Raw genomic sequence first — 23,791 nt, forward strand, 5'->3', positions numbered from 1 at the left:
AATAGTTGTCAAAAATCACATTTCACGATTAAATCAGATCAAACAATGTTTTTTTTGAGTTTATATCTTTCATATTTGTCAGAAAATGATATTTTTCTAACAAATCTAGGCAAAATTGACTTTTTCAAGTTGATATTTGTCAAAAAATGACATTTTCTCATCAAATTAGATCAAGTTTGTCTTTATTAAGTTAATATTTGTCAAAATCCGACGTTTGCTGAGTTCATATTTGTCAAAAATGATATTTCAAGATTAAATCAGATCAAACTACGGCTTTTTTGAGTATATATCTGTCAAAAATGACATTTCTCGAACAAATGGAATCAAGAAATGGTCCTTTTAAGTTTATATTTGTCAAAAAATGACATTTTCCGATCAGATTAGATGAAAATTGTCTTTTTTGAGTTGATATTTTTCATATTTGTCAAAAAATGACATTTTCTCATCAAATTAGTTAAGAAATGGCCCTTTTTAGTCCATATTTTTCAAAAAATTACATTTTCCAATCAGATTAGATCAAATTTATCTTTTTAAGTTCAAATTTGTCAAAAATGACATTTCAAGATAAAATAAGATTGAATTATGTCTTTTTCAAGTTAATATCTGTCAAAAAATGAAGTTATTAAGCTGAATTCAGTCTAAAAAGTTTGTATTTGTGAAAAAAATGACATTTTCACTTAAATCAGATCAAAAATGGCGTATTCATTTTCATTGTTGTCAAAATATACATTTTCTTGTTAAATCAAATCAAAAATCGGTTCGATTAAGTTTATATCTGTCAAAAATTATGTTTTCTAATCTAATCTAATCGAAAACCGGTAATATTTTGGTTTAATATCTGTCGAAAATGACATTTTTCAGTTAAATCCGCTAGGAGAATGATTATTTCGAGTATATATAAGTCAAAAGTCAGATTTCGTGGTTAGATCAAGTTAATATATGTCAAAAATGACATTTATTAGGTGAAACAAGTCAAAAAATTGTTTTTCTAACCTAACATTTGTCCAAAAAATTACATATAGAAAGAACAGAGCTTAAAGCGGTTGCTATAACACTATTTCATGATTTAGTATGCTAAACAACGAACAACTGACGATTTTAATGATTCACTCTTTCTAGAACTATCAAAAAACCCCATAAACGAACTAAAATGACGGTTGACGCGACATTATACGGTACTTTTAATTTTTGGTGGAATATTTTAAATCATTTCGTTGTACGTTTACAGAAACGTCAAATCCGTCGCTCGAATTGACGAGAATTTCACAAATTTTATTAATTTCGTTCGAAACAAACATTTTTTCAAATAAATATTTCTATGAATCAAACTGAAAAATTTTTTTTTTCACTAACACGTACGTAAATATTTGCCCGAACGGTTCCAGTCCTCGAAGACGATCCCCATTGTGATTTTGAGGTAATAAATAAAATTAATTATTTAATTTGACGATTCTAGAAAAAAATTTCGAGACGGGGTCCATCTTGAAACTCGCTCGCTATGAAACAATAGCCAGTTTGGCTTGCAACGCACACCGAGACTGACAGATTTACGGGTCTGCTTTGCACAAGTTAACATTTTTATTGTCTTTAATACGTACGAGAAAAAGGGCTCGATACCAACACTAAAAATAATATATTATTGAAATAAATAATTGCTCCGGCGATTCGAGTAAAATCTACATTGGACGACGTCAATTTTTTCGTTATAAACAATGGGCGAAGAATGAATATTCGTATGATTTCAGAATTGGCAGAAAATGATTGAAAATGGCGGTCAACAAACAGTGAAACTATTGAGAATAGTACAGGGTCGTATTTAATAAAAAAAGCGAATATAATTTTAGTAAAATTAAATATAAAAATGAGGAATTTGTTGCTTCGAAGTTTTATTAACTTGGCGAGAACATTTTTTGTTTTCATTTTTCCGCTTTTATGTTATTGCTGATAGTCTATTGCATTCAGATCAAAAAATGTTTTTTTTTTATCTGATTGATGCCTTTATTAAGTTAATATTTGTCAAAAATGACATTTCGTGAATAAATTTGATCGAACGATGGCTCCTTCAACTTTATATTTTTCAAAATTGCCATTTTCTGATGAAATTGAATGAAAAATGGCCCGTTTAAAGTCATAATTGTCAAAAAATGACATTTTCTTATAAGATTAGATCAAAATTGTCTTTATTAAGTTAATATTTGTCAAAATCCGACGTCTTCTATGTTCATACCTGTCAAAAATGACATTTCTCGAACAAATTGAATCAAGAAATGGTTCTTTTAAGTTTATATTTGTCAAAAATGACATTTCAAGATCAAATTAGATCAAACTATGGCTTTTTCGAGTATATATCTGTCAAAAATGACATTAGATGACAGATTAGCTCAAAATTGTCTTTCTCAAGTTAATATTTGTCAACAATTACATTTCGTGAATAAATTTGATCGAACGATGGCTCCTTCAACTTTATATTTTTCAAAATTGCCATTTTCTGATGAAATTAAATGAAAAATGGCCCGTTTAAAGTCATAATTGTCAAAAAAAGACATTTTCTTATAAGATTAGATCAAAATTGTCTTTATTAAGTTAATATTTGTCAAAATCCGACGTCTTCTATGTTCATATTTGTCAAAAATGACATTTCAAGATCAAATCAGATCAAACTACGGCTTTTTCGAGTATATATCTGTCAAAAATGACATTTCTCGAACAAATTGAATCAAGAAATGGTTCTTTTAAGTTTATATTTGTCAAAAATGACATTTCAAGATCAAATTAGATCAAACTATGGCTTTTTCGAGTATATATCTGTCAAAAATGACATTAGATGACAGATTAGCTCAAAATTGTCTTTCTCAAGTTAATATTTGTCAACAATTACATTTCGTGAATAAATTTGATCGAACGATGGCTCCTTCAACTTTATATTTTTCAAAATTGCCATTTTCTGATGAAATTGAATGAAAAATGGCCCGTTTAAAGTCATAATTGTCAAAAAATGACATTTTCTTATAAGATTAGATCAAAATTGTCTTTATTAAGTTAATATTTGTCAAAATCTGACGTCTTCTATGTTCATATTTGTCAAAAATGACATTTAAAGATTAAATCAGATCAAACTACGGCTTTTTCATATACATACCTGTCAAAAATGACATTTCTCGAACAAATTGAATCAAGAAATGGTTCTTTTAAGTTTATATTTGTCAAAAATGACATTTAAAGATTAAATCAGATCAAACTATGGCTTTTTCGAGTATATATCTGTCAAAAATGACATTAGATGACAGATTAGCTCAAAATTGTCTTTCTCAAGTTAATATTTGTCAACAATTACATTTCGTGAATAAATTTGATCGAACGATGGCTCCTTCAACTTTATATTTTTCAAAATTGCCATTTTCTGATGAAATTGAATGAAAAATGGCCCGTTTAAAGTCATAATTGTCAAAAAAAGACATTTTCTTATAAGATTAGATCAAAATTGTCTTTATTAAGTTAATATTTGTCAAAATCTGACGTCTTCTATGTTCATATTTGTCAAAAATGACATTTAAAGATTAAATCAGATAAAATTACGGCTTTTTCGAGTATATATCTGTCAAAAATGACATTTTCTGATCAAGTTGACTAAGAAAATGACACTGTCAAATCCGTATCTGTCAAAAAATGACATTTCCCGATTGAATAAGGTTTTTCAGCTTCCATACAAAAGAAGACAACGGCTATACTGGTTTGTCACGATTCAAAAGAGTCGTAGACATTCCATTCATTTTCAAAATTTACGGTTTTGAATTTCACCGATTCGATCCGATCTGTGTGCAAAACTTTGTTTCTCAGTGTATACAAACGGCGAGCATTGAAAAAAATTCGAAATTTCTCTCGGAACAAAAGGTATTTAACCTTACTCCAAAACTTGTAATTAATGCAATTAAGAACAGATGATAGAGACATATTCTACCACATAGTCGGGATTCTATTTTTTTCCTTACAAGTCGGTGGCTTCTTAAAGATAACACGCGAGACTTTTCGGCCCAATCTCGAAACGTGAAGAAATTTCAAACTCGTGGGCGAATTTTTGTATTTTTTCGATATCGTTTGTTTTCAAAACGGAATTGCCACAAAATTGTCCAAAAAGAAACGTTCTTAGTTTGATTTAAGCGATTTTTGAGAAATATTTTGGTAAATTCGACCCTCAAAAGTGCAAAATGGAGCTTAGAAGTTTTCGACACGAACTTTTTGACAGCCAAATGTCACTACTTCTTCTTCTATTAGAACAATTACAATCACGCTATGTCCAGTTTCTATGGTTGGTGTTTTTTCGGTTTTCAACAAGATTTTCCAAAAAAAATCACTTTAAATGCTTTCAATTTTGATATACACGTCGAAAATCATCGCACGACGAAGACAACACGTTCTGAATACGTTCACCATTAAAAACGTCAAACTCTATAATGACATTTGACATATTAGCGTCAGTGTTGCCAAAATCAACTCAAATATCGCATATTTGATTATTTCGAATTACTTGTTGCAGATTCGCCTCTCGATCTCTCGATGTCTTTACTATCACGGGCGTTGATAAGTTCGCCGCCGTCCGCCGAAGACGAAAGAAAATCCGTATCCGGAGATAGTTCGGCGGCCAGTTCCCAAGGCGATCTACCCGAAACCGCGGTACCAACACCCAGAACGCGACCTAGAGAACGAACGCTCCTACCGTGCGGCGTTTGCAACAAAGCTTTCGACAGACCGTCACTACTCAAAAGACACATGAGGACCCATACAGGTCAGTAACAAAAATATTTCCGCCGCACTTTCCTCTTACGCTTACAAATTCGATTATAGGCGAAAAACCCCACGTGTGCATGGTGTGCGGTAAAGGATTCAGCACGTCTTCCTCTTTGAACACGCATCGGAGGATACACAGCGGGGAGAAGCCCCATCAGTGTCCGGTGTGTCTCAAAAGGTTCACCGCCTCCTCTAACTTATACTACCACCGAATGACGCACATCAAAGTGAGTACAAATGAATTTTCCGTTTAAATCGTGACATTTTCGCATTGATCGTTGGCGCCATTTTGTTTTCCGGCTCGTAAAGTTCCATGAGAAGTTTCTCCTCGAGTTCTTTGTTGTTACGCAACGGTTCACGGCCTCCTGTAACCTCCGCCGGCATCGCGCGACACGTATCAAGGTGGGCTAGACGTTTTTTTCACACGATTAACATTTTTGTAAATCAGAAACAATATATTGCACGCTTCGATCCGCTCGGCTTGGAATTTTTATTTTTCGCTTTGTCATGTATATTAGAAACGTCTTCGGATCTTTAGGTTGTATCGGTGATTCCCCGATGATTATTTCCCACAGATAAATCGGGATATTTTTAAAAACGAATTTGAAAGCCGGTCCTGTTTACGAGGTTTACGAGGATGGTTCCGAAAGTATTTGGCCTGATGAAAGCCGGTCCTGTTTTGTTACCGGTTAAATCGAGATATGAATACGAGTGTCAACTTGATATTCTTGTAAGTTTACGAGGATGGTTCCAAAAGTATTTGGCCTGACAAACTTTAACCAAATTTTCATCTGTATATAGAAAAATTGTTTGAAAAAACTAATTTTAACTCGGAAAATACTTAAAATACCTAAAATCAGAACATTTAGAAACATAAATAAAATATTATTGTCATATGTAAATTGCGATAAATCTACGAGGGGGAAAAGAAAAGGAAGAGGATTTCTGTATGTCCAAATTGTTTGTCGAAATGTACTAAATTCGGATCATTGAAATTTTCAATATTAAATTGCTTCTGTTGAACAGAAAATGAAATTTTTGATTTTTCTATACTTCATATTACAATTTCTACATTAATACCATACTCTTCATCTACATCGGCGCCATTCCGGAAAGCTTTTGACAAATTGACATAATCTATTTAGGAATGGCCGCCGTGGGGTAAACAAATGTTTATACGCGAGTTTCTGTATGATTTGTGAAGCGATTTATTGGATTTTAGACCTTATTACACCCAGTTCTATAAAAAAATTTCTTCTTGGAGAGTTGTTGTTTGAATAAGAGCAAAGTTGGAGTCGATAAAACCAAAAAAAAAAACAACTCAAATAACTAGAAAAGCAATCAAGATAAATTAACACGGATATATACGAAAAAATTGATTGTTTACCCCACGGCCGCCATTGTTTTCGACAAATTGACATAATCTATTTAGGAATGGCGGCCGTGGGGTAAACAAATGTTTATCCGCGAGTTTCTGTATGATTTGTGAAGCGATTTATTGGATTTTAGACCTTATTACACCCAGTTCTATAAAAAAATTTCTTCTTGGAGAGTTGTTGTTTGAATAAGAGCAAAGTTGGAGTCGATAAAACCAAAAAAAAAAAACAACTCAAATAACTAGAAAAGCAATAAAGATAAATTAACACGGATATATACGAAAAAATTGATTGTTTACCCCACGGCCGCTATTGTTTTCGACAAATTGACATAATCTATTTAAGAATGGCCGCCGTGGGGTAAACAAATGTTTATCCGCGAGTTTCTGTATGATTTGTGAAGCGATTTATTGGATTTTAGACCTTATTACACCCAGTTCTATAAAAAAATTTCTTCTTGGAGAGTTGTTGTTTGAATAAGAGCAAAGTTGGAGTCGATAAAACCAAAAAAAAAACAACTCAAATAACTAGAAAAGCAATAAAGATAAATTAACACGGATATATACGAAAAAATTGATTGTTTACCCCACGGCCGCTATTGTTTTCGACAAATTGACATAATCTATTTAAGAATGGCCGCCGTGGGGTAAACAAATGTTTATCCGCGAGTTTCTTTATGATTTGTGAAGCGATTTATTGGATTTTAGACCTTATTACACCCAGTTCTATAAAAAAATTTCTTCTTGGAGAGTTGTTTGAATAAGAGCAAAGTTGGAGTCGATAAAACCAAAAAAAAAACAACTCAAATAACTAGAAAAGCAATCAAGATAAATTAACACGGATATATACGAAAAAATTGATTGTTTACCCCACGGCCGCCATTGTTTTCGACAAATTGACATAATCTATTTAAGAATAGCCGCCGTGGGGTAAACAAATGTTTATGCGCGAGTTTCTTTATGATTTATGAAGCGATTTATTGGATTTTAGACCTTATTACACCCAGTTCTATAAAAAAATTTCTTCTTGGAGAGTTGTTGTATGAATAAGAGCAAAGTTGGAGTCGATAAAACCAAAAAAAAAACAACTCAAATAACTAGAAAAGCAATCAAGATAAATTAACACGACATATATACGAAAAAATTGATCGTTTACCCCACGGACGCCATTTTGATGTAAATCAGCTGTAGATTTTCCAATAGTTAAACCATAATTTCTTCTTTTTTATCGCGTCTTGTTACTGAAATCTTGACAGTCATCGCTTCTGCATGATTTATGAAGTTATTTGTTGGATTTTAGACCTTATTATACCCAGTTCTATTACGAAATTTCTTTTTGAAGATTTGTTTGAATAAGAGCAAAGTTGGAGTCGTTAAAACAAAAACAAAACAAAACAACTCTCATTATTGGAAAAACACACAAAAAAAAGCTAAAACATACGACAAAATGTTTGTTTACCCCACGGCCGTCATTTTGATATAAATCACCTGTAGATTTCCCAATAGTTAAACCATAATTTCTTCTTTTTTATCGCGTCTTGTTACTGATATTTTGACAGTCATCGTTTCTGTCAAGTTTCTGTATGATTTTTGAGGTTATGTATTGGATTTTAGACCTTATTGTACAAAATTCTATCATGAAATTTTTTCTTGAATAGTTATTGTTTAAATAAGAGCGAAATTTTCTTTCGAAAACGAGGTGTTGTTGGTTTTTTTAGACTATAAAGTGTCGTGGTTAATGTAGGTAAACAGTAAATATGTTTTGAATATCAAGAATATTTGAAACTTGTAAAAAATTAAAAGGATTTTGACCAAATCTTTAAAAAACTTCAAAAATACTCAATTTTTGATGTGTTAATTTCACTAAAACAGATCAAAAAGTATCTACGGAGTCGTTAAAACAAAAACAAAACAATTCTCATTATCGAAAAAACAAACACGTACCATAAAATCTATTGTTTACCCCACGGCCGTCATTTTGATATAAATCACCTGTAGATTTCCCAATAGTTAAACCATAATTTCTTCTTTTTTATTTGGTCTTGTTACTGATATTTTGACAGTCATCGTTTCTGTCAAGTTTCTTTATGATTTGTGAGGTTATTTATTGGATTTTAGACCTTATTGTATAAAATTCTATCATGAAATTTTTTCTTGAATAGTTATTGTTTAAATAAGAGCGAAATTTCCTTTCGAAAACGAGGTTTTGTTGGTTTTTTTAGACTATAAAGTGTCGTGGTTAATGTAGATAAACAGTAAATATGTTTTGAATATCAAGAATATTTGAAATTTGTAAAAAATTAAAAGGTTTTTGACTATATCTTCAAAAAACTACAAAAATACTCAATTTTTGATGTGTTAATTTCACTAAAACAAATCAAAAAGTATCTACGGAGTCGTTAAAACAAAAACAAAACAATTCTCATTATCGAAAAAACAAACACGTACCATAAAATCTATTGTTTACCCCACGGCCGTCATTTTGATATAAATCAGCTGTTTATTTCCTAATAGTTGATTAATAATTTCTTCTTTTTTATTTGGTCTTGTTACTAAAATCTCTACAGTCACCGTCATATGAGATTATCGTATATATAATAATTATTCAACGTTCCATCTGTATTTATTCAACCTCAAATTTGACGTAGGGTCCAAAATCCCAATAATCTCAACACAATCATCAACACTTGATATTAATCTCTACCGAAAAACTCGATTAGGTTCTTTTCGTTCTAAATTTGACAACTATATCCGCCGTCTCGTCAAAATGTCTACCTGCTCCTCATCCGACAAATCTGATTTGCGTTAATTCCACAAGAATCGGGACTAATTTAACCTTTTCACCGACTAACAATGACTTTTTTCTTATGAAATATGTCTCGGCTCTCCCATATGTTCCCGTGGGCTGGTAAAAAAAACTTATATTACAGTAATTATGACTTAGCACATGGTATATATGTTAAGCGCGGTCATAAGGAAGCACCTGCTGCGGTTCAGTCGAGAAAGGATCGAATCGGGGTTTCGAATATTCGAAAATTACCTACGACCAACTCTTTCGGAAATATTTCGTTAGTCAAAAATAAATAAATAGTGAAACTCACTCGTATTACTGAATTACGTAATTGTATAATGACGCGATCTTTCGTATTAACCGTTTCGACATTAAAGAAAGGAAAAAATCTAATGAAAAACATTGTGGTAATTCACGTGTAACGAAGTAAACAACTAAAGTCAAAGGTAAAAAGGGGTATCGCAAGGTCTCGTGTGTACCCGAGTGGAAATATTTGGTTTTTTCACACGGATGTCAACGAGCGTTAAGACGATCACCACTGCCCCATATAATCACTAAATAACTTTAATTGCCAAGGATGTATACGACGATGATACCACCTAACCTAAAAATGGCAGTAGTTGCTTGAAAACGCCACAACAAAACTTGGTGTGGATCTTGGGCGAAGCTCGATCGGCGCTAGTGACGTAAGCAAGCGATTGGAGCGTTTAAAATGTATATCAGCGCCGTTAAGAGTGATAGAAACTAAAACTGACATCGTTTTCAGACGTTCAGATGTTGTATTACCGAAGATTTATTTGGTACATTGTTAAAAGTTTCAAATAATAGTATATCCTAATGTTTTTTAGCACGTAAAAATACCAAACAACTTTATAGACCTTATTTTAATCTTGAACTCAATAAAAAGTTTCATTTTTAATACTTTTTATATTTTATTAATATTCAAATATCTATTAGCCACCGATATTACCAGATCTCAATCCATTGGACTCCTTTTTTGTGCGAGAGAAATTATCGAATCGTATAATTGACGACAATGTACAATTTTACACTCTTTATAATTAATAGTCATAAATAATGACGTCATATTTTTAAATAAGGACATCCTGTATACTTTATTGTATATTATCTATTAATAATATCAATAGATAATAGAAAAAAATTTTTTTTTCTAAATTATTTCATTTTTGTTACAATCGATTCTTAATACGGACCTGTTTAGAGTAAATTAAATTGACAGTTCCATGATGCGAAGTTCCACGACGCGAATTTTTTTTATATAACTACAAAAAGTTTTTTCACGAAATATCCAGTTGGAAGTAAACTGGAAATAAACAAAATATTTTATAATACATTCATCATCGAAGAATTTTCTCGAATAACTTCTTGTTCGATACAAATTATATCGTTGTCTAAGTATATCTCTTGAAAATGGAACGCACATACTTCGATCACGTGATTAAATGCCAAATATGTATAACCTATAATGTATTATATACGTTCAATATATTTTGATAGATCAGATATAAAACAATAAATATTATTTTAAATAATCTGTTTTTATGCACGGTTATTTCACAAAAAATATAGTGTCGTTGCATTCCTTTACGCCTTTCTCGTTCTGAATCTAAACGATATCAGTTACGGCTCAGCTTGATATTCAAATTTCAAAAAAAATAATTAAATGGTTTCACAAAATTCACAAAAACGATACGATTTTTGTGGGATTTTAGTTACAGCGGTCAAAATATTTGTGGGTATATTAAATCTTGTCCATGTGAGGCGAAATGATTTCATTTTATATACTACGAGGGCTATCCAAGTGCTCATGTGTAGTTCACGTGATCTGTAAGACGAAGTTACTTGTACAGAGTCGTACTAAGCGATGATAAGGAGTTTATAAAATAATATAATATGCAATTAAATTTAACATATTAGTTCTATTGGGGGGGGGGAAGATGTAACGCTGTTATACCAGGTGTTTTCGAAATTTCGGTTATAATGTACCATGATGGTTCCAAAAGTAATTAACCTGACCTAGAGAAAGTACACAATTTATACAGTATATGTTCGAAATTTGAAGACGTGGTTTATTATTTGTTAGGTAGCTATAAATAGTGAACATTTTCGACGAATTTGTGAACAAAACTCGTGTTGATTAATTTATAACTTTTCTCAGTGTAGATATTCTCTATTTGACACAGTTTGTCATCGAGCTAAATCGATTTTTCGCTACGATTTCCTTATTTCTGTAAACCGAACTTAAACACTAGTTTGACATAGTTTTTTTTATCTCTCGTCCGTCATTCTTTTTGTATGTAATCCGTTCGAAAGAAGTGAGCGGCTTTTCTTGCTAACGTCACTCATTCTGTCACTTGTCACTCTTTAGAAACAGTTAAAACACGACAAATACTTCTTCTTTTCTTTGATTGGGAGACATGGACTTAAAAGGCGAGACTAAACGAGGTGGCGGTACCGATGTTTCTCGTATATATCCAATACGTCGGACGTTTCCAACTAGTAAACGATCTTTAAGCAAAAAGAAATATAATTCTTCGCGTAATTTATTTAATAGATTATCGAGCGTTTAAAATAGACGATATGGATGAGTTTCAGTTCGGAAACAGTCGCAAATTATATCGATGGAATAAGAGATAGGAACCGGATGTCTTATTCTTGCGTGTCCGTAACGGAAAAATCGGGTGGAACTAGTTCCCATACACCCTTATTTTACAGGTTATAATAAACTTCTGTGAAGCATAATTATGAAATTATAGAGTAAAATCGTGTCTTTTTAATCATTTTTAACTTTTTCGTTTTTTAAATTCTCTTTTTCGCGTATTAGATCGCGCCGTGTACGTAGGACAAACATACGAGTAATTAGAAAATAGACTAAATGTTCATCGATACGATAAAACGGAATAAAAACGAATTAAAAACTACGTAATATCGAAAAAAACATTTCATTTAATTGTAAAAACCACTATAAATATTCGTAAACTTTCATTTTGCAAATACACCCTTATTTTATAGGTTATAATAAACTTCTGTGAAGCATAATTATGAAATTATAGAGTAAAATCGTGTCTTTTTAATCATTTTTAACTTTTTCGTTTTTTAAATTCTCTTTTTCGCGTATTAGATCGCGCCGTGTACGTAGGACAAACATCCGAGTAATTAGAAAATAGACTAAATGTTCATCGATACGATAAAACGGAATAAAAACGAATTAAAAACTACGTAATATCGAAAAAAACATTTCATTCAATTGTAAAAACCACTATAAATATTCGTGAACTTTCATTTTGCAAATACACCCTTATTTTATAGGTTATAATAAACTTCTGTGAAGCATAATTATGAAATTATAGAGTAAAATCGTGTCTTTTTAATCATTTTTAACTTTTTCGTTTTTTAAATTCGCTTTTTCGCGTATTAGATCGCGCCGTGTACGTAGGACAAACATCCGAGTAATTAGAAAATAGACTAAATGTTCATCGATACGATAAAACGGAATAAAAACGAATTAAAAACTACGAAATATCGAAAAAAACATTTCATTCAATTGTAAAAACCACTTTAAATATTCGTAAATTTTTATTTTGCAAATACACCCTTATTTTACAGGTTATAATAAACGTCTGTGAAGCATAATTATGAAATTATAAAGTTAAATCGTGTGTTTTTAATCATTTTTAACTTTTTCGTTTTTTAAATTCTCTTTTTCGCGTATTAGATCGCGCCGTCTACGTAGGACAAACATCCGAGTAATTAGAAAATAGACTAAATGTTCATCGATACGATAAAACGGAATAAAAACGAATTAAAAACTACGTAATATCGAAAAAAACATTTCATTTAATTGTAAAAACCACTATAAATATTCGTAAACTTTCATTTTGCAAATACACCCTTATTTTATAGGTTATAATAAACTTCTGTGAAGCATAATTATGAAATTATAGAGTAAAATAATGTCTTTTTAATCATTTTTAACTTTTTCGTTTTTTAAATTCGCTTTTTCGCGTATTAGATCGCGCCGTCTACGTAGGACAAACATCCGAGTAATTGGAAAATAGACTAAATGTTCATCGAAACGATAAAACAGAATAAAAACGAATTAAAAACTACGAAATATCGAAAAAAACATTTCATTCAATTGTAAAAACCACTTTAAATATTCGTAAACTTTTATTAAGTAAATGACCATGGCTAAACGTCTGAATTACAAATATATTCATAGATATTATCTTCTAGTTCGAGCCGCTTAATGATTCAATTAAATAATCTTCACCCTAATTACAATATGAATTTAATTCTGGCATCATCAGATCGAATCCGAGGCGTAACTTTTGACGGGTGTTATTTCTGATTGACACGTACTTTGTATTTAAAAAAAAAAATAGAAAAAAAACTCACGAACTAAGTTTCGACGTTAATTTATTATTTAGGGGGTACACGTGCTTGGAATAATCCCCCCTTGGGACGAACTGCGCGGGCAAACGATTGAAATTGAAGTGCGTATCTCTGAAGACGATAAATCGGTTATCGAAACGCTTGTCACGCGGCGTAAACGACTTAAAGTCTAGTATGTGCGTTACGATTAACGATTTCGGATATCCCCTTTCGATGTACGTCACTGGTCAATCTTCTCGGCGTCCTAACGGGATTTGATTGATCGTTGACGTTTCCTTCCAAATGGACGCGTCACACTCACTAAATGCCCGTCGAGCTGCTTCGTAATTCACATTTTATCTGATGTTTGATTGACTGTGTTACGCAAGACGTGAAATTCCCTTTGAAAACACGTTTCGTCTTGTAGAAATTATTCTATTTAACTTAATTTTTTTGCTTACTCGAAGAATGCGAGTCACGATTTTACGCTGTACATCAAAACGTGGCGATTCCACGTAATTATCGCGAATTAATGGGAAGCGTCACGCTTTTGTTTCGATGTAGTTCGAAAAACGACACCCAAATAGTCTGAATATACAACAAACGAACCAAAATCGAAGTCAAATTGGCAAAAAGTTTTCGTCCGGTCTGGAAATTACTCTAGACGACGTTTATACCGCTAACAGACACGCCACGTCGCTCCGCGACAAGCCCCGACACGCCACGCCACTCCAAGACAAGCCCCGACACGCCACGCCACTCCGGGACAAGTCCCTACACGCCACGCCACGCGTCGAATATGCGTACTTGTGTTTTTTCATTTATCATTTAGATCCGAGAATTTGGAATCGTTCAAAGTGAGATGGCGTTTGAATTGGGATGACGAGGCGTGGCGTGGCGTGTGGTAGGTTGAGTGTGTGTGGCGTGGCGTGTCGTTAGCGTATTTCGGTCTTTATTATAATCAGAAAGGCGAGTAAGTAAGTAAATTTCAAAAATTTTGACTCGAAAGTTTTGTTATGTGTTGTTCAGGATACATTCGTCCTTTTGGGACTCCCGCAACCGCCAAATTATGTGAAAAAAAGTACGTTAGATCTAGATTAATGCAATTCGTGAGAAAAAAAACGTCCAGGAGGAAATTTAGTGTTTTTATATACCAATGGATAGGTTTTTGATGTTCAAAGGATTTGCCCTACTACGGAATCTAAAATTTTGTTTCGTGCCTTTCCTATTCGACAAAAAGTCGTGAAATTGTTTGTTCCCAAAGGAGCGTTCTCCTCCAAAGGGGCGAAAAGTGCCCCATCTTGTATTTTCCATAGATATCCAACGATTGGTCAATAAAAACATCAACCTTGTACCAAATAATAAACAATATCGTACCCGATATCGTATTTTGTTTCAGGATAAGCCCCACAAATGCAACTTGTGCAGCAAGTCCTTCCCCACGCCAGGAGATCTGCGATCTCACATGTACGTCCATTCGGGGAGCTGGCCTTTCAAATGCCACATCTGTTCCAGAGGATTTTCCAAACATACGAATTTGAAAAATCATCTATTTTTACACACAGGTGAGTTAAAACAACATAATAAACTTAGGCGTAGCATACACGGTCCGGTAAAACCGCCGGAACCGCTAGAACTTTCACTGAAATTTAAATTTATAGAACTGACGGGTACTTTGAGGTTCCTCACTAGTAATTTCTCATTTTTATAACAAAAACTGTTTATATTTTCACCCCACACCCCTAAGCAAGTGGTAAAAATGGAAAATTTTCTACAGTCACCTGTATTTGGGAATTTATAGTCATAATTAATCTCCACATTTCAAAATTATTCAAATCTTATATTTAATTGCATATTTGGAACCCATTCGTCTTCCTGATTACATTAATATAAGGTTGTGATGTATTCTACAGGGTATTTAAAAAGTTATATCCAGTTTTACGTAAAAAGTTTAACACCCTGTACAATGTAAAAGAAATCCAATAATGAAAATCTGTTACGGCTAAAACATTCGAATAGTAGTAAAAATACTGGAAAATTATTTATTTCGTTAATATTTATTGTATCTGATACAGGGTGAATCAAAATACTGATACATTATTTTCTCGGTTTTTTTCACACGAATCACCCTGTAGTTTTTGTGAGTAACAAAAAATACTATCACCATCATTTTTTAATCAAGATTTTCTTTACCTAAAATCGTTATTTTTCGAGATATTTTGATTTTTTTGTACAAAATAATGATTTTATCATTTAACAATTAATTTCGAGCTGGAAATTTTGATTATTACTTTTTAAATACCCCGTACAACCCTGTATTATTGTATCTGTATCCAAATACGTGATTATATATAGGGTGTTTCATTTAAAAAGATGATATATCATAACATTTTGGAATATACTGCGTGATTGTGAATAATTTTGAAATGTGAAAATTTTGATATTTCGAACGATAAAGTAGGCATCGATGAATCACCCTGTATATATACAGGAACGTGTGTAATGTTCCACTGTATTTAAAGTCGATTTTCGTGGGACAATCTGTGAATAATCAAGCAATCCCTGTACCCAAAATTAACAGTTTTCGAGATATTTTGATTTTTTTGTACAAAATAATGAATTTATCATTTAATAATTAATTTCGAGCTGGAAATTTTGATTATTACTTTTTAAATACCCCGTACAACCCTGTATTATTGTAGCTGTATCCAAATACGTGATTATATATAGGGTGTTTCATTTAAAAAGATGATATATCATAACATTTTGGAATATACTGCGTGATTGAGAATAATTTTGAAACGTGAAAATTTTGATATTTCGAACGATAAAGTAGGCATCGATGAATCACCCTGTATATATACAGGAACGTGTGTAATGTTCCACTGTATTTAAAGTCGATTTTCGTGGGACAATCTGTGAATAATCAAGCAATCCCTGTACCCAAAATTAACAGTTTTCGAGATATTTTGATTTTTTTGTACAAAATAATGAATTTATCATTTAATAATTAATTTCGAGCTGGAAATTTTGATTATTACTTTTTAAATACCCCGTACAACCCTGTATTATTGTAGCTGTATCCAAATACGTGATTATATATAGGGTGTTTCATTTAAAAAGATGATATATCATAACATTTTGGAATATACTGCGTGATTGAGAATAATTTTGAAACGTGAAAATTTTGATATTTCGAACGATAAAGTAGGCATCGATGAATCACCCTGTATATATACAGGAACGTGTGTAATGTTCCACTGTATTTAAAGTCGATTTTCGTGGGACAATCTGTGAATAATCAAGCAATCCCTGTACCCAAAATTAACAGTTTTCGAGATATTTTGATTTTTTTGTACAAAATAATGAATTTATCATTTAATAATTAATTTCGAGCTGGAAATTTTGATTATTACTTTTTAAATACCCCGTACAACCCTGTATTATTGTAGCTGTATCCAAATACGTGATTATATATAGGGTGTTTCATTTAAAAAGATGATATATCATAACATTTTGGAATATACTGCGTGATTGAGAATAATTTTGAAACGTGAAAATTTTGATATTTCGAACGATAAAGTAGGCATCGATGAATCACCCTGTATATATACAGGAACGTGTGTAATGTTCCACTGTATTTAAAGTCGATTTTCGTGGGACAATCTGTGAATAATCAAGCAATCCCTGTACCCAAAATTAACAGTTTTCGAGATATTTTGATTTTTTTGTACAAAATAATGAATTTATCATTTAATAATTAATTTCGAGCTGGAAATTTTGATTATTACTTTTTAAATACCCCGTACAACCCTGTATTATTGTAGCTGTATCCAAATACGTGATTATATATAGGGTGTTTCATTTAAAAAGATGATATATCATAACATTTTGGAATATACTGCGTGATTGAGAATAATTTTGAAACGTGAAAATTTTGATATTTCGAACGATAAAGTAGGCATCGATGAATCACCCTGTATATATACAGGAACGTGTGTAATGTTCCACTGTATTTAAAGTCGATTTTCGTGGGACAATCTGTGAATAATCAAGCAATCCCTGTACCCAAAATTAACAGTTTTCGAGATATTTTGATTTTTTTGTACAAAATAATGAATTTATCATTTAATAATTAATTTCGAGCTGGAAATTTTGATTATTACTTTTTAAATACCCCGTACAACCCTGTATTATTGTAGCTGTATCCAAATACGTGATTATATATAGGGTGTTTCATTTAAAAAGATGATATATCATAACATTTTGGAATATACTGCGTGATTGAGAATAATTTTGAAATGTGAAAATTTTGATATTTCGAACGATAAAGGAGGCATCGATGAATCACCCTGTATATATACAGGATTTTCGTGGGACAATCTGTAAATAATTAAACTAAAAAAACAGATCAAATAAAAAGTAAATCCTATTAACACGCTTACATATAAGAAGGATTTGATTTCGAAGGAGAGAGAAGCAGTTTCAAAAAAAAAAAAAAAAATTTGAATTTTAATCATACAAATTATATGGTAGTAGAATCAAGAAGTCGTCTTGATTTTACGTCGCGTAACCCTAAATTAACTATAATAACAAAAACGTGGTTCGAATATAGGGTATATAATCATCGGTGGTGTTTTATTAATTATTCTTATTAAACATAGTAGTTTATGGGTAGCAATTCAAAACGTACGGGCAGTTTTTAAAAAAAAAACGTACGATTAACCATAAAAGTCTTATTTCGACTCGAGTCAGCGCTAACTCCAACGCGAGCGCAAACGACAACGCGAACGTCAACTCGAGCGTGAGCGCCAGCGCGAACGACAACTCGAGCGTGTGCGCCAACGCGAACGTGAGAATGTTTACTTTTGACTTGTTATAGTCAAACCTACGCTCAACAGCACGAGATACTATGTTTTTTTTGAATTTTTAGCATTTGAGCGTGTACATTAATTCATAAATTTAGTAAATTAACATATTCAAACAATCCACAAAGAATTTACGTGTTTAAGACATTTGCGTCTATGTATACCGAACTGGAAGACGTACGGGAAATTGTTAAAACGGGCTCTGTTGTCGACGAACGGTATCCGCAACAATATCCGCAAAATTTTCACTATTTTGAGGTTCTTTCGGATAAAATTCAAAAGTTAAAGTCAGAAGTCTCGGAACGATCCCAATTTCGATGAAATTTCGTCGTTCAAGATCTGATCTAGCTCGAACCAGATTTCTCCTCGATTCCAAACGCCTCGCCCGGGTTTTTAAACAGAAACCGTTTGCGTCAGACCAAAATTATCACTATTTTGAGGTTCTTTCGGATAAATTCAAAAGTTAAACTCAGAAGTCTCGGAACGATGCCAATTTCGATGAAATTTCGTCGTTCAAGATCTGATCTAGCTTGAAACAGATTTCTCCTCGATTCCAAACGCCTCGCCCGAGTTTCTAAACGTAAACCGTTTGCTACAGACCAAAATTAAAACTATTTTGAGGTTCTTTCGGATAAAATTCAAAAGTTAAAGTCAGAAGTCTCGGAACGATGCCAATTTCGATGAAATTTCGTCGTTCAAGATCTCATCTAGCTTGAAACAGATTTCTCCTCGATTCCAAACGCCTCGCCCGAGTTTCTAAACGTAAACCGTTTGCTACAGACCAAAATTAAAACTATTTTGAGGTTCTTTCGGATAAAATTCAAAAGTTAAAGTCAGAAGTCTCGGAACGATGCCAATTTCGCTGAAATTTCGTCGTTCAAGATCTGATCTAGCTCGAACCAGATTTCTCCTCGATTCCAAACGCCTCGCCCGAGTTTCTAAACGTAAACCGTTTGCTACAGACCAAAATTAAAACTATTTTGAGGTTCTTTCGGATAAAATTCAAAAGTTAAAGTCAGAAGTCTCGGAACGATGCCAATTTCGATGAAATTTCGTCGTTCAAGATCTGATCTAGCTTGAAACAGATTTCTCCTCGATTCCAAACGCCTCGCCCGAGTTTCTAAACGTAAACCGTTTGCTACAGACCAAAATTAAAACTATTTTGAGGTTCTTTCGGATAAAATTCAAAAGTTAAACTCAGAAGTCTCGGAACGATGCCAATTTCGATGAAATTTCGTCGTTCAAGATCTGATCTAGCTTGAAACAGATTTCTCCTCGATTCCAAACGCCTCGCCCGAGTTTCTAAACGTAAACCGTTTGCTACAGACCAAAATTAAAACTATTTTGAGGTTCTTTCGGATAAAATTCAAAAGTTAAAGTCAGAAGTCTCGGAACGATCCCAATTTCGCTGAAATTTCGTCGTTCAAGATCTGATCTAGCTCGAACCAGATTTCTCCTCGATTCCAAACGCCTCGCCCGGGTTTTTAAACAGAAACCGTTTGCGTCAGACCAAAACTATGACAAAATTATCCCTCCAACATTAAGTGTACGACTGGGTGTAATTAAACGGTTTTTTACTGTTTTTTTTTCACATTTTGCCGAAAATTTTCTTAATTCACCATCGAAAATAATGGATTTTTAATGGTTTCCATATTTAGGAGTTATGAACTATGACTAGCAACATGTTTTAACCAATCAGCTGTAGGTTACCCCAATATTTAAACTCATGTTTTGTTGAGTCAAGCGTCAAGTTTTTGGTTTCCCTGTATCAATTTTAAACAATATTTGAGTTCTTTGTTAATTATTATTTCCCTATACAAATTTTTAAATCAATTTTTTCCACGTTTTCCACTTTGAAAAAACAAAAAAATAAATTATTTAAAAAATTCTTGTATTTTACAATACCACCCTGTATAAATAGAAATTTTGAATAAATTTTTTCCACCCTCAATTTATTTCGAACTGAATAGAATTAATCGTGTGTATAAAAAAGGCTTTAAAAACCTTTTTATAATAAAAATTTAAAAAAAAAAAACCGTCATCGTCATCAATTGAAAAAAAAAAACATATTTTTCGAGATTACGTGTCGTTGGAATGATTTAGATGAATAGACGCTTACACAAAAAGGTAAAACGCCTCAACAGGTGTATATTTCATACAGGATACAACAAAAATACGGATCACAGAATAAAAGTTTGAACAAATTAATGGGAATTCTACACAGCTACGACTCGCGCGTAAAAAAAATGATTTACCGCTTGCGAAAATATATTGATTCAAACAACGGTTATATCGAAAGATAGAGGAAAGTTTGAGCTTTCCAAACATGTATCATTCGATACCAATAAACGTATTTTTAATTATGAAAATCCGTTGGGAAGTTTATTTTACGAAACTCGACAAGTTTCAATTGGATTGTTTGAGTGGATGCAGCGCGGCAGTCAACGTGTTTATTTCACTCTATTTTTCGAAATTATTAGTCCATATCTGAATCTATAGATCTTATGTCTACCTGAATTATGTCTGGTATTCGTATATCGATAATCCAGGCTTATTATATATAATTTTTTTCATGTTGCAGCAAGCCAAATGAAAGGCTATTAATTTTATGTAGAAAATATACCGGTAGCAAGTTTATAACGGCCATGTTGCCAAATATAATCCCTTGGTATTAATATACAGTGTATCTCATAATTAATATAAACATTTGCTACAATTTTTTTGGATTTAACCTCGAAGAATTGGTTTCGCCAAGGTCTCAAAGGTCCCAAGGTCTTATAAAGAAGAAATTCTCTTCTTCTTATTCCACTTTTTAACCTAGAAATCTAAATAGAATTGGATCCATGTAGAATTAAATAAAAAGCGATTCCGTTTTGAAAAAATCTTGTGTTTAACATGTTTACTTGCTTTTGGGACATCCTGTATAGTAACCTCAAAACAATTCGATGGAAACGTTGAACGATTTGGGTTGGGAACCACTGGAACAACCTCCTTATATTCCCGATTTAGCGCTAAGCGACTATTATTTATTTCGATGAATAAAACCCTTAATTCGTGATAAATTACTTAACAACCCCCCACCCTCCCGTTTATATTGTGTTTTTTTTTTAATTTTTTGATCTCCTAAGTTCCTTACAACGTTTCGTGGACGGGATTTTATGTCCAAGGGTGTGGGGATAGAAAGTCCTGTTACGAACTAGGTCGCGAAATTCGTCCTCGAGCCGGTCCTGTCCAGCTACAATGGAATTTTAAAATTCTGCGAATTCGCGCTGCGTTTTTAACATTTTTTACAGCGGAAGCGGCTTTGATGTGTCCTTTTAGAACTTTTTTTTATAACGGGCGTTTTATTTTCAGTATTTCTGCGTGGCGTGGAGAGGCGTGGCGTGTTGCTAGTGTGTTTAGGCCTTTATTTTTGTCAGAAAGGCGAGGAAATGAATTCGGGAGTGGCTTTAAGAAAGAAGACCCAAATAGTCGAACTGGAGAATCGTGGCGTGGAGAGGCGTGGCGTGGCGTGTTGCTAGTGTGCTTAGGCCTTTATTTTTGTCAGAAAGACGAGGGAATAAATTCGAAAGTGGCTTTAAAAAGACCCAAATAGTCGAACTGGAGAATCGTGGCGTGGCGTGGAGAGGCGTGGCGTGTTGCTAGTGTGCTTAGGCCTTTATTTTTGTCAGAAAGACGAGGGAATAAATTCGAAAGTGGCTTTAAAAAGACCCAAATAGTCGAACTGGAGAATAGTGGCGTGGCGTGGAGAGGCGTGGCGTGTTGCTAGTGTGCTTAGGCCTTTATTTTTGTCAGAAAGACGAGGGAATAAATTCGAAAGTGGCTTTAAAAAGACCCAAATAGTCGAACTGGAGAATCGTGGCGTGGCGTGTTGCTAGTGTGTTTAGGCCTTTATTTTTGTCAGAAAGACGAGGGAATAAATTCGAAAGTGGCTTTAAGAAGATCCAAATAGTCGAACTGGAGAATAGTGGCGTGGCGTGGAGAGGCGTGGCGTGTTGCTAGTGTGTTTAGGCCTTTATTTTTGTCAGAAAGACGAAGGAATAAGTTCGAAAGTGGCTTTAAGAAGATCCAAATAGTCGAACTGGAGAATCGTGGCGTGGCGTGGAGAGGCGTGGCGTAGCGTGTTGCTAGTGTGTTTAGGCCTTTATTTTTGTCAGAAAGGCGAGGAAATGAATTCGGGAGTGGGTTTAAGAAGTCCCAAATAGTCGAACTGGAGAATCGGGGCGTGATGTGGCGTGGAGAGGCGTGGCGTAGCGTGTTGCTAGTGTGTTTAGGCCTTTATTTTTGTCAGAAAGACGAAGGAATAAGTTCGAAAGTGGCTTTAAAAATACCCAAATAGTCGAACTGGAGAATCGTGGCGTGGCGTGGAGAGGCGTGGCGTGTTGCTAGTGTGTTTAGGCCTTTATTTTTGTCAGAAAGACGAAGGAATAAGTTCGAAAGTGGCTTTAAGAAGACCCAAATAGTCGAACTGGAGAATCGGGGCGTGATGTGGCGTGGAGAGGCGTGGCGTAGCGTGTTGCTAGTGTGTTTAGGCCTTTATTTTTGTCAGAAAGGCGAGGAAATGAATTCGGGAGTGGGTTTAGGAAGACGCAAACAGTTTGAGCCGATTGAGTGCAAATGATCGAATTGAAATTACGATTTTACATCTCTTTTGTGATAAAATAATATACGGCGGCGGTTACGGATACGTTTTAAATGTGTCTCATTTGTCTAGAGCCGACAACATCGCAAATACCTATTAATTGGTCTCATGCATACATAAGACGAACGGTAGCAGAGGAGAGCACGTCCTCGGGCCGATCTAGAATACCGTGATTATATGATTACCCGCCCGGCAATCGAACTACTGATTGTAATTACACAGCACCCGGACAGCATCCAATCTTACACAGCCCCCGATCGTCTATTTTTTCTTTCTTCTTTTTTTTCTTATATATATATATATCGTATTTTGGCTACTTCAGAATTTTAATTCGTCCAGCAAATTACATATCACGGGCGTACGATTAGACTTACCCCAAGGGACGAGACCGCCGCTACATTCTAATTATTGTATCTCACTTTTTGTTCATTTGTAATTTTCCTATCTTGGTAAGTGAGATCGTAGTTAACTCGATCATTATATACATCATTAAATTTGTTTTTTTCTTGTTGTCATTGGAATCGACGCGACGTCGAATCGATTTGATATGGTTGAGGTTAATGGAGACGATGCTAGTCAATTGAAGCTGAACTGATTCAAGATTTAGCTTTCTAAGGCAAGATTAATTGAAAAACTAGCTAATTTAGATGATGTTGATCTAAATTACGGTCAGCTAAAGCAAAATTAATGGAAAATACAGTTACTCAAAGAAAAATGAGAAATACAGTCAATTGAAGCTGAACTGATTCAAGATTTAGCTTTCTAAGGCAAGATTAATTGAAAAACTAGCTAATTTAGATGATGTTGATCTAAATTACGGTCAGCTAAAGCAAAATTGATGGAAAATACAGTTACCCAAAGAAAAATGAGAAATACAGTCAATTGAAGCTGAATTGATTTAAGATATAGCTTTCTAAGGCAAGATTAATTCGAAA

At 33.3% G+C, this 23,791-nt stretch overlaps 1 protein-coding gene across 1 annotated transcript in view; it reads left to right on the forward strand.

Moving 5' to 3' along the window:
- Window positions 1–23,791, forward strand: part of LOC130893469 (zinc finger protein 250-like) — a 61,163-nt gene that overhangs the window by 34,611 nt on the left and 2,761 nt on the right. The window contains exons 3-5 of the mRNA XM_057799641.1: window positions 4,535–4,783; window positions 4,843–5,012; window positions 14,746–14,911. Of these exons, the coding sequence (XP_057655624.1) occupies window positions 4,535–4,783; window positions 4,843–5,012; window positions 14,746–14,911 (585 nt within the window). The remainder of the gene's footprint in view (window positions 1–4,534; window positions 4,784–4,842; window positions 5,013–14,745; window positions 14,912–23,791) is intronic.

Source organism: Diorhabda carinulata, chromosome 4, assembly GCF_026250575.1.
Source record: "Diorhabda carinulata isolate Delta chromosome 4, icDioCari1.1, whole genome shotgun sequence".
NCBI lineage: Eukaryota > Metazoa > Arthropoda > Insecta > Coleoptera > Chrysomelidae > Diorhabda > Diorhabda carinulata.